Genomic DNA, 12,712 nt, shown 5'->3' on the forward strand with positions numbered 1-12,712 from the left:
CGAGCAGTTTCTGCTTAACGTCCACCTTAACTTTTGTACAGACGCAAATTTTAATGATATGTGTCAGGTTGTCAACCGTAAGTCCCTTACTTGTGTTAGCAGTTACTGCGTCACTTCCGTGACGTCACTATAGTATGCCTATATATGAAGAAGATCATCACTAATAATCAGGTTACCACTGAAATAGGTAACCTGACATATGCACCATAAGCGTGGACAATTTGTCCATCAGATTCAATGCGATGAGTAGGTTTATTTAAAACAACGGCAGAATCAAGCGACAAGTTGAATAAACGTGCATAAATCACGAGAAATCATTTGATTATACCTGCTGGAAGTGAAGCACCAGGGGAGTCTTGTATTGCGCTTCATAAATGTTTAGTAACTGCGGAATGCAGACAAGCAGAATTATGAAGTGCAGGAATGGGGAAAGCGCTGGATTAGATGTAAATATTTTGTTCGCAATGCTGGCTAGCAAGAATCATTCTGTTAGCATCCGTAAAGAGAAATACATTCAAAACAGAAAGCCAAAACTATAACATTATTCCAAAGCATTAGTTTTGCCTCGTACAACGACGAGATGCAGCGCTTATCATAGGTTACCGGCACAATATTAAGCTTTGGATGTGGATAATTCTGCGTCAAAATCGTCTTACTTTGAGATATTCATGAGATTCTGCATAAAATCATTGTGTAAATCAAATTCAGAAATAAATAGTAATTTGTTTCCATATAAATATTGTACTGAGATTTATTAGCTCGAACATCCTAAGACTAATTTTGCTCATCTTCTTTGCTATATATATACATGAATCGTGAATTTAATTCGTTCATGATGTATTTCAAATGGGTTTCTGTCACGCAAAGTAATAAGTTCCTGTTCGAGCAATTTTTCGATATTTTTTCACAGTTCTATAGCAGAAAATCTATTTCACATTGCCCTACTTTGGCAGCTCTTCGAAACCATGTGCAACGAATTGAATATCTTATTCATGAAATATTTTCAGATGATTCTCTGCACGCTTTTCTGGTAAATCATTTCGCAATTGGTTAATTCTTCAGGTATGAGTATTTTATTCCTGCCCGAAAGCGGTCCTCTCAGGTTTGCGAGTACAGCTGTGCGCAGTGCGCATCAGCGTACATCAGAATTGAGTCAGGTAACCCTCTACTTCAGACTAAACACGCACAGTGTCAAGAGTTTCCGTTCTGGAGTTGTAATGGTATAGACTCCAGTTCTAAAGAATATTTAGTAATCGAAATTGTTAAAGTAAAAAAAATTATTAGGATTTTTTTGTAATACTCAATTATTCAGATTTTTATTCATAGCAAATTAGTTAATTCATAATTAGTAGGTTCCTATTTATGTGTAATCGGTAATTTTATGGTGTTAAGACTAACGATCATGGTCAGTACATGGTAGTGGTTCCCCGCTACATGTATTTAATGGTGCCGTGACTTCTAACGTAAATTGCCTCTATCATAATGGTGCGTAACGTTGAAACGTAAAGAAGCATTAAAGAAAGCCCTGTTTAAATTTCATTAAATAAATCAAATACTTCGATATCGTCATACCTGTGCTTGTGTTCATTGCTCAAATTTAAGTTGGCAACATTTGTATCTGATAATTTGTTTTGCCTAATATTTTTGATAGGATGTTTAGGTGTGACTGTGTGAATGATTGTGAACTTTAACCGATATTGTGTGTTGTAGGATTGAACAATTTGAATCTATTTTTCATTACTATGTACGAAGTGTATTACCATTACCATTCTGTGGGTTTAGTAAATTTCCAACGATGAATTTTCGTTGGAAATTTACTAAACCCACAAATGTAACTCAACTCCGTCAATTTTTAGGATTAGTAAATTTCCAACGAAAATTCATCGATCAATGCTCAACTATAGCCAAGCCACTGTCGGAATTGACAGGAGGGCCGAAACGTAAAACATTAACTTGGACACCAGAAATGGACACCGCATTCGAAACCCTGAAGCAAAAACTCGCAGAAGAAGTAACGTTAGCATTTCCAGACTATTCAGAACAAGCAGACGAATTAGAATTATTTGTCGATGCATCAGGCACAGGTGCAGGAGCCTGTTTAATGCAAAAACAACAAGGTAACTATAAAACAATAGCATATTCTTCCACGACATTCTCAGATACGCAATGCAGGTATTCAACAATCGAAAGAGAATTGGAAGCCATAAGATGGGGAATCAAAACATTTCGAGCATTTTTATTTGGAGTTAAATTCGTCCTTTACACAGATCACAAACCATTACTCTATCTTCAAAACATGTCCAGGGAGAATTCAAGATTAATGAGAACAATAAATGAATTAGCTGAATACGATTTCACCATCAGATATAGACCCGGAACACAGAACGAAGCTGCAGATGCCCTTTCCAGACTTTCGCATGACCGCCCTACAGATAAACAACATTCACGTTGGGCAAACTCTTCAGAACTTCCAGGAAACCTAAAGCTTGCAGAGAAGGTTGACGGAGGCGGCAACTCTCTATTTGTGTCATTATTTATATTACTCAAAGATTTGGCAATCAATGAAGAAACATTGATATTACCAGAAGACCACGCCTCACTAAGAGAACACCTAGTTGAACATCTACTTGCATCACCAGAAAAATTCAAAATTAAACTAGACAAACTTAAGAGAAGACAACTTAAACTAATGAAAAACGTTGGAGAACTACCATGTGAGGAAATTATTTTAGCTGCCAGCGATCTGTACAATGTTGAAATATGGGTCCATCATGGGATGACTTCACCAGTAATTTACAAGTCAGATAATTTAACTGAGGATCATCAAATAATGCACTTGCAATGCATCTCCGGAATCCACTATAATCCGGTAGAAGAAAGGAATTTGCCAGCAAATAAAATGTCAAAAGTAAACATTAAACTAAAGAACATTAATCAACCTTACACGCTAGAAACAATGAAACCCTCTGGAAAAAGGACTGAGGTAGAAGAAGATTCTGATGAAGAAAACAAAATTAAACTTGCAATAAACATACAAATAGCAACATGCAATCACACATCATTGGAAGGTAGATACTCTGCATCTATTGGAGAGGAAGCATTTTGTTGCATAATTGACACGGGCTCACAAGTTAGTGTAATAAGCAAGGACCTTTGGGAAAGAATTTACAAGGCTAATACCAATCTAGTTTTTGAAGAGGGACAAGAAAAATCATTAGGAGGCATTGGTAGCAATCTGACAGAAATTCTAGGAATCGTGAAACTAAAACCCAAACTCATGGAAATTGATATAAAAGAAGATACACCTTTTGCAGTGATTGAAACCAGCGCAATGCCATGTTGTTGCATTTTAGGAGCCAACTTTCTGAATAGAAATAATATCATTTTAGATTTTCGTTCGAAAAGCGTTTACAAAGGATGCGGTACACAAACCGACCAATCATTTCTTATGAACAAACACATACGATCAAAAACGGGCTCAGAATTTTTAGGACATATATCAACCAACGATAAGAATATTTCGTCTGATTCAGACCATTCAACTAATTATCCAGAGATTGATGAGGTAATGCCAAAAATAAAATATACTATTTCAGAAGAAGAACTTAAGATTATCCAGAACAAAGATGAAAGCTTGAAGGAGTTGAAAGAAATGATTACAATGAATAAGGATATTAAAGATTGGAAACTGAGCACTCTAAACCAATACAAGAGACATAAAAAGAATTTGAGAGTCCATTTGGATATTTTAGTTAGGGACACTGGGAATACGCAATCAATAGTAATACCATTCGCCCTAATGGTGGAAGTAGTTCACAAGACCCATCTCCAGTTAGCACACATAGGCAGACACAAATTGGTAGATTTAGTTTTGCGCAACTTCTGGCATCCAGCTCTAGATAAAGTTGCAAGAGACATTTGTGCATCCTGTTATCATTGCCAATTGTTCAAAACCAGTAGGATGATCGCAATTCCACCAACGCTTAAAATAGAAACGTCATACCCGTTCGAGTTAGTCGCAATTGATGTAATGCTGTTGCCAAAATCATCTAGGAATAATATCGCAGTTGTAGTGGCAGTAGATCACTTTTCAAAATGGTTAGTTGCAGTACCTCTTCGGGATAAAAAGGCTTCTACAGTAACAAAAGCATTTACAGAAAATATTTTACCCACTTTTGCAGGCATTCCCGATAGAGTTCTTTCTGATAATGGAGTAGAATTCAAATCATCAGAATTTAATGAAGTTCTAGAAAATAACAACATCACTCACATTTATAGCACTCCATATAAAGCTTCATCTAATGGCTGTGTCGAAAGATGCAATAGATCCATCATTCAACTTCTGAAAGGATTAGTACAAGAAAAACCCCGTACATGGGATTTGCATTTACCTAAAGCCTTGATGATCCACAACCATACTGTACATTCTCAGTTAGGGATGAGTCCTTCACAATGCATTTTACATACCACACATCCTTCTGACAAGAAATTACCCATTAAGAATAAAGTTATAGAAACCTGGAAGGAAGGTAACCCTAAATTCGCACCTTTTTCGTTAGGTCAACTGGTATTAAAGAAAATTCAAAGGAAGGGACATAGTCTAGGGCATAAATTATCTGAACGTTTTGAAGGTCCATTTAGAGTAGTCAAAGTTCAGTCCAACGAACTAACATACGAGTTACAGAAGGAAAATGATAATCAGGAGGACAAGATAACCTACAAAGCCCATTATAGGCAACTGAAGGCATTTAAAACAATACCGGAATACTTGAAGAAATATGTCAGTAACGAATGTAATGACTCGAAAAGAATGAAAAGAGATCACAGTAGTGATACATTAGCAGAAGGACTGGGAGCCACATATGATTTCAGCAGCGAATGTAGTGACACCAGTACAGATGATCACAATGAAGGCAAACTTTCAGTTAGCCCGAACAGGTTAGAAAGCTCCTCAATCGTNCCCATCATGTTCTGCACATGACTCACCCATCATGTTCTGCAAACGACTCACCATCATGTTCTGCACATGACTCACCCATCATGTTCTGCACATGACTCACCCATCATGTTCTGCACATGACCTGTCTCTTATACACATCTAGATGTGTATAAGAGACAGGCTCAGAAGTGCTTAATTGATTAAAACTCTTTATAGCCCGCTACTTGACAACGCAATGTATAGTAGACTAACGATCATATGGTCAGTACATGCTAGTGGTTCCCCGCTACATGTATTTAATGGTGCCGTGACTTCTAACGTAAGTTGCCTCTAACGTAATGCTGCCTTTTGGTGCGTAACCTTGAAACGTAAAAAAAAAACATTAAAGAAAGCCCTGTTTAAATTTCATTAAATAAATTGAATACTTCGATATCATTATAACTGTGCTTGTGTTCATTGCTCAAATTTAAGTTGGCAACATTTGTATTTGATAATTTGTTTTGCCTAATATTTTTGATAGGATGTTTAGGTGTGACTGTGTGAATGATTGTGAACTTTAACCGATATTGTGTGTTGTAGGATTGAACAATTTGAATCTTTTTTTCATTACTATGTACGATGTGTATTACCATTACCATTCTTGATTTTGTTAATTTATGTGCATTTCGTGATCCATTCGTGACCTATTGACCCATTTTTTTGGCGAGCTTATTGAAAGTCTCGAATTTAGTTGTGTGGTAGGGTTTCATTCAGGGATTTAGTCTGTTGCATTAATTTCTTTTGCCATGTCGTAGCGCTAGCATTAGGTGATTAGGATTTAATTATTAGCGGGTGCCTAGTGTAGTCACGATTAGTAGAAAATTTATCGGACATAGATTTTTGGGATTACTGATTTCAGGAACCGTATTCATCATGGCATGTAGGAAGGAGGAAGACCAGATTCATAAGGAGGAAAAAGACCAGATTGACTTAGAGAAAAGTGATAGGGAACCGATGAATGTGTCAGAGCAGGAAGAAGAATTAATTACTAAGAATTGTGATTATATGAACAAGTTTTTAGACAATATGATGAGGCTAGATATAGAAAATTTATCTTTTTCAGCTAAGCAGAAACTTTCCGAACTTAAACAGAACTTCCAAAAACTAGAGCTAGCCCCTAGTAAAGCAAACCTTACTGGAAATTCTAAGAGTGGAAAACAAGGAAAGGAAACGGGAGCAATCCCTAAAGTCCGGAAAACAGTCTGTGTGGAGTCAGTACACGAGTCGGAAAGTGACTCCGATACCGTGGAGTCGGTTGAGCATTCGCTAGAAAGCAGTGAGGAGTCTCCCTCCGACACTGATAGTAGGATCACCAAAACCAAACTTAGAACACAACCAGCTGATGAACTTGAAACTCTCAAGGAATTACTTAGGAAGTTCGATAACAGGAAGGTACCGCATCTCGAAAAATTTAATGAAAAGTCCGGACAGAATTTGAAAGATTATTTAAAGCACTTCGAGCGTTACTGCCATGAAAATTTTAAAGGAGATAGTAAATTTTGGATAGGAGAACTTGAACAACAACTCAGTGGACAAACCCTTAAAGCCTTCCGTTCACTCAAAGATGTCGGCGACACTTACAACCAGATTAAGGAGAAACTACTTACATGGCACCAAGATATGCATGAACTCCGAAAGAAGAAAAACAGGGAGGACTTCAACAAACTTAAGTATACCAAGGGCGAATCATTATTCTTATTTAGCAGTAAAATAGAGAAACTCTTCAAAATTGCCTATCCGAAGCACAAAGTTCAGACTAGCAACATCCTACGAGAAAAATTTTTGAAAACTATTCCAAAAGACTTTAAAAGAATTGTGACCAACCAAATCATCAGTGACAAAATAAACAATAAAAAGGTGAAGTGGAGCTCTATTCAAAAATGCGCCAGGTTCAAAGATGTCGAAGATGAGAACGAGAAGAAAACCGACTCGGAAGATGGAGAGAACTCTTACACAAGCAAAGATGAAATTGTTGTATGCATTGGTCAAAAGCAGAAAAAGAAAGATGCCGCATCTCAAGATGATAGGACATTCACGAATTTTTCGCTTCCGGAAATTAGGTCGCGAAGAGGTTACTATACGTCTCAAGTGACAAAAGATGACTCGAAATTTTCGGCTTTCAGACATATGTCTCGACCGCTGCATCCGTCCGTTCACCACATGAGTGGACACGCAACCAGGGCACCGCAATACGACCAGAACAAACCTCACTTCCAAAATAGAGACTTTAATTTTCAACCACCGGAAAGCCTCGCATCTGTTAATGAGACCTGCAGTTATTGCAATAGATTTGGACATAATATTTCTATGTGCAGGACTAAACTCAATGCTTGTTATGCTTGCGGAAAGCAAGGACATTATTACAGAGATTGCTGGCAACGACGAAGAACATTTGCCCCTAGATCTCAGTCGCAACAACCACGAGGAAACCGATTTTCTGGAGGACAAGGCTATCAGGCCAATCAAGCAACCACACTTCAGAACCATAATGCACAAAATCATTTCAACGGAAGGCCAAACAATAGAGTGTGAAGGGTGAGAGTGTGATGACACAACAATAGAGTGTGAACCACTAGTGAAGGGAATGCCTATAACAGAGCGTCAAACTGACGGGCTCTGGTAAGGAGAGGGGTGCACCAGCAGCCAAGAACAAACCCTCAACGCAGTTTTCCCCGATCGGAACGTACAACCGCTATGATTGTCTCAGTATAGACGAAGATGAAGAGCAGCCGGATGAAGATCAATGCAAATTCCCAGTGAATGAAGATAATGAGAGGATTATTAACAAAAGAACAACAAAAAATATAAAGAAAGAAAAGGAAGTGTTCTGCCCAATTTCTAACGACAACGGAACAACAGTAGAACATGACAATGAACTCGAAGGCAACCATGAGGAAAAGGACAAGCAAGTAGAAAACAGACCATCCTCTTCCATTAATAAAACACATCAGAAAGCACTAATAAACTTGGTTTCTTTGGAGCCAGATCAGCTACTTGTTTTAGAAGTCAAATTGAGAGATCAAAAACATGAAGCCCTGATTGACTCAGGCGCGGCAAATAACCTAGTGAAGCAATCAGTTGTCGAAGCACTGAATAAGACCTGGGATCCTGACGACGCTATCTCGGTACAAGGACTAGGCATGATAGACATCCGCACTCTTGGAACCACGAAACTTAGCTTCACCATTTATGGAATCAAGACAAACTTTGCAAAATTTGATGTAGTTCCAGATGATACAATTGACCACTCTATCTTTTTAGGTACCCCATTTCTACGACAAAACAACTTCATTATAAACATGAACAAGAGGAAAATTTCAAAGGTTTGCAGCAATGGTGCACGAGTAGACATTTATATAGGGGAAGATGGTCAACCAAAGCATGTAATTCACGAAACAATACCAATTCATGCAGCCGAAGATACAGTGATTTCTCACTCTCCGATTAAAGTCCCTGTCAAGATCAATCTTCTGAGCAAGGAAACAATGTATAACAACAAGGCTCTGTATTATCAAGGTGAACTAAAACACAAGAAAATTTATGGAATTGATGGTATTTTCGAACATGACCACCAAAGAAAAATATAAAGAAAGAAAATGAAGTGCCCTGCCCAATTTCTAACAACAACGGAACAACAGTAGAACACGACAATGAACTCGAAGGCAACCATGAGAAAAGGAGAAGCAAGTAGAAAACAGACCATCTACTTCCATTAATAAAACACATCAGAAAGCACTGATAAACTTGGTTTCTTTGGAACCGGATCAGTTACTTGTTTTAGTAGTCAAATTGGGAGATCAAAAACATGAAGCCCTGATTGACTCAGGCGCGGCAAATAACCTAGTGAAGCAATCAGTAGTCGAAGCACTGAATAAGACTTGGGATTCTGATGAGGCTATATCGGTACAAGGACTAGGCATGATAGACATCCGCACTCTTGGAACCACGAAACTTAACTTTACCATTTATGGAATTAAGACAAACTTCGCAAAATTTGATGTAGTTCCAGATGATACAATTGACCACTCATTCTTTATAGGAACCCCATTTCTACGACAAAACAACTTCATTATAAACATGAACAAAAGGAAAATTTCAAAGGTTTGCAGCAATGGAGCACGAGTAGACATTTATATGGGGGAAGATGGTCAACCAAAGCATGTAATTCACGAAGCAATACCAATTCATGCAGCCGAAGATACAGTGATTTCTCGCTCTCCGATTAAAGTCCCAGTGAAGATCAATCTTCTGAGCAAGGAAACAATGTATAACAACAAGGCTCTGTATTATCAAGGTGAACTAAAACGCAAGAAAATTTATGGAATCGATGGTATTTTCGAACATGACCACCAAAGCCCGGCAGTTTTAATATGTAGCAAAACAAAAGATCCGAAGAAACCTCAAATAATCAAAAGGGGCGATATACTTGGTAACGTTAGTTCAGTAATACAACTGGAAGAAGAAGATGACGATGATACAAATGAATGGAACATTCCAAGAATGAAAAGCGAATTAAACATAGGGACTCAGCTTATGGAAGAGGAAAAGGATAGGATCTTTTCAATGCTTACCAAAGTTAGGACCGCTCTTAGCAAAACTGATTCAGATATTGGACGAGCTCATATAACACCCCAGACCATAGAATTAACCAACAATACACCAATTTATCAAAAACCTAGACGTTTTGCTGAACCAATTAATAGTGAAATAGAAAGACAATGTAAGGAACTTGAAGCATTAGATATAATAGAGCAAAGTCAATCATTATGGTCTTCCCCAATAGTACCAATTAGAAAACCCGATGGTCAACTTCGTCTTTGTGTTGACTACCGGAAGTTAAATAGTGTAACCAAACCAGAAAAATTTCCAATGCCAAATCTAGCTGATTCAAAATACAGTGCTCATGATGCTAAATTTTTCACCAAGCTAGATTTAACTAAAGGTTACTACCAAGTACCAATAGACGAGAAAAGCAGGCCATACACTTCCTTTAGCACAGTACACAACCAGTATCAGTTCAAGAGACTGAGTTTTGGCTTGAAGAATAGTGGCATCCAATTTCAAAAGAATATGCAAGAAATTTTAGCCAAATTTGGTTTCAAAAACATAATCATTTACATAGACGACATCCTCATTATGAACAAAACATTTGATGACCATTTATTGTTACTTGAAAAAGTACTCACCACTTTGATGAATAATGGAATCAAAATTAAAGTCGGTAAATGTGAGTTTTTTAAGCAACAAGTAACATTCCTAGGACATCTCATCAGCAAGGAGGGAATAAAGAAGTCACCCGAATATATTGAGAAAGTAGTTAATTTTCCAAAACCCACAACTGTAACCAAACTCCGTCAGTTTTTAGGATTAGTAAATTTCCAACGAAAATTCATCAATCAATGCTCAACTATAGCCAAGCCACTGTCGGAATTAACAGGAAGTCCGAAACTTGGACTAACTTGGACACCAGAAATGGACACCGCATTCGAAACCTTGAAGCAAAAACTCGCAGAAGAAGTAACGTTAGCATTTCCAGACTATTCAGAACAAGCAGATGAATTAGAATTATTTGTCGATGCATCAGGCACAGGTGCAGGAGCCTGTTTAATGCAAAAACAACAAGGTAACTACAAAACAATAGCATATTCTTCCACGACATTCTCAGACACACAATGCAGATATTCAACAATCGAAAGAGAATTAGAAGCCATAAGATGGGGAATCACAACATTTCGAGCATTTTTATTTCTTATTGTACACAGATCACAAACCATTACTCTCTCTTCAAAACATATCCAGGGAGAATTCAAGATTAATGAGAACAATAAACGAATTAGCTGAATACGATTTCAATATCAGATACAAACCCGGAATACAGAACGATGCTGCAGATGCCCTTTCCAGACTTCCGCATGACCGCCCCACAGATAAACAATATTCACATTGGGCAAACTCTTCAGAACTTCCAGGAAACCTAAAGCTTGCAGAACAGGTTGACGGAGGTGGCAACTCTCTATTTGTGTCATTATTTATATTACTCAAAGATTTGGCAATCAATGAAGAAACATTGCTATTACCAGAAGACCACGCCTCACTAAGAGAACACTTAGTTGAACATCTACTTGCATCACCAGAAAAATTCAAAATTAAACTAGACAAACTTAAAAGAAGACAACTTAAACTAATGAAAAACGTTGGAGAACTACCATGTGAGGAAATTATTTTAGCCGCCAGCGATCTGTACAATGTTGAAATATGGGTCCATCATGGGATGACTTCACCAGTAATTTACAAGTCAGACAATTTAACTGAGGATCATCAAATAATACACTTGCAATGCATCTCCGGAATCCACTATAATCCGGTAGAAGAAAGGAATTTGCCAGCNTGAAATAGTTCGGAATGAGACATTTGGTTCAGACGTTATACACGATATCCAGCCAAGGAGATCGTCACCCTTATTTGAAGGCGTTGCGGATGAATTCAATTTAGGTTTAGAAGTATCGTTATCAGAGATTAAATTAAGAAACAGTGGAGATACCAGTTATACACCAAGTAGAACAATATCAGATTTTAGTACTTTAGGAGACTTTTTGTTGTGGTCCGACAGAGCCTGGAGCTATCAGATAAGTTTGCTAGAGCAGGTATCAGGGTTAGAACAGAGAGCTAATAAGCAATCGAATACCAGAGAAGGGTTGGTAGTTGGTGGTAATCATAGACAAGACGGTGACACTGATCATGCAGAAGAAACTCAGCTTTCTAATGCAGCAGAGATGAATAAACAAGTCGATGAGATGGAAGATAAACTTGCAATTTTGGAAGAGATAACGAATCATGCTAAACACATGAGTGAGCGGGTGTCGCAAGTCAAGCAGTCTAATAGAGAGTTCATTCGACAGGTTTGGCTGAAAAGATATATGAGTAGTGAATCTAGGTTAGCAATTAGCGATGGGGAATATACTAGAAGCTTACGAGTTTCACCAAAAATCTTAGATTTTGGAACTCCCACTGTCGTAACTCGCTCAAAAGGAGGAGTTACAGAACTACCAAACGTTCAACCTAAGACGTTGGAATATAAAAGTAGAGTGAAAAAGTAATTTAAATGATAATGGGTCTAAAAACCTCTTTCGTGTGTCATTGTCTATAATTGTGTGAATTATTCCAAATTTGTCAATAGTATATATTTGTATATTTTGTATATTTCAATTTTCCAATGTGTGCTAGCATATGTAAAATAATGTGTATATTTAGTATGTAGTTCAATTCTGTGTTACTATCTTTTCAATAATTTCTGAGGATACGAAATGAAATGTTTCGTACAGATTTATGTTAGCGCATTTTTGTTCTCATTCATTTTGCTTGTATGATTAATAAAAAAAAAACGAAAAAAAAAAATTATAAAAGTACGAAAATCTCGAAAAATATTAGATATCTTGATATATTATTGATTAAGTGTAAATAAATGAACATGATTCACCTAGGATCATTATTGATGTATTATGTGTAATATTGTAATTAGGATGCTTATGTTTACGTTGATTGAATTATTGGAGCTCGATCGAGAGCCGCGACAAACTGTCTAATGATGAATTTGTATGTACCACACTAGGATATTAATATAATGTGAATGTCTGGATATGTGCATGCCTGTGATATGATAGGGTATATATATTGTATTATGTGCATAAAATTATAGAGCTTAAATTGTATAGATGTAAATTGTAAATGATGGCT

At 37.2% G+C, this 12,712-nt stretch overlaps 1 protein-coding gene across 1 annotated transcript; it reads left to right on the plus strand.

The window, feature by feature from the left end:
• Positions 1 to 1,830: 1,830 nt before the first annotated feature.
• LOC125179330 lies at positions 1,831 to 4,981 on the plus strand. Its single transcript, XM_047884990.1, has one exon. It carries the CDS (start codon positions 1,967 to 1,969, stop codon positions 4,979 to 4,981), a length of 3,015 nt encoding a protein of 1,004 aa, XP_047740946.1. The 5' UTR covers positions 1,831 to 1,966.
• The last annotated feature ends 7,731 nt before the right edge of the window (positions 4,982 to 12,712 follow it).

The sequence above is a fragment of the Hyalella azteca genome, unplaced genomic scaffold (genome assembly GCF_000764305.2).
Source record: "Hyalella azteca isolate HAZT.00-mixed unplaced genomic scaffold, Hazt_2.0.2 contig16662, whole genome shotgun sequence".
In the NCBI taxonomy this organism is placed as follows: Eukaryota; Metazoa; Arthropoda; class Malacostraca; order Amphipoda; family Hyalellidae; genus Hyalella; species Hyalella azteca.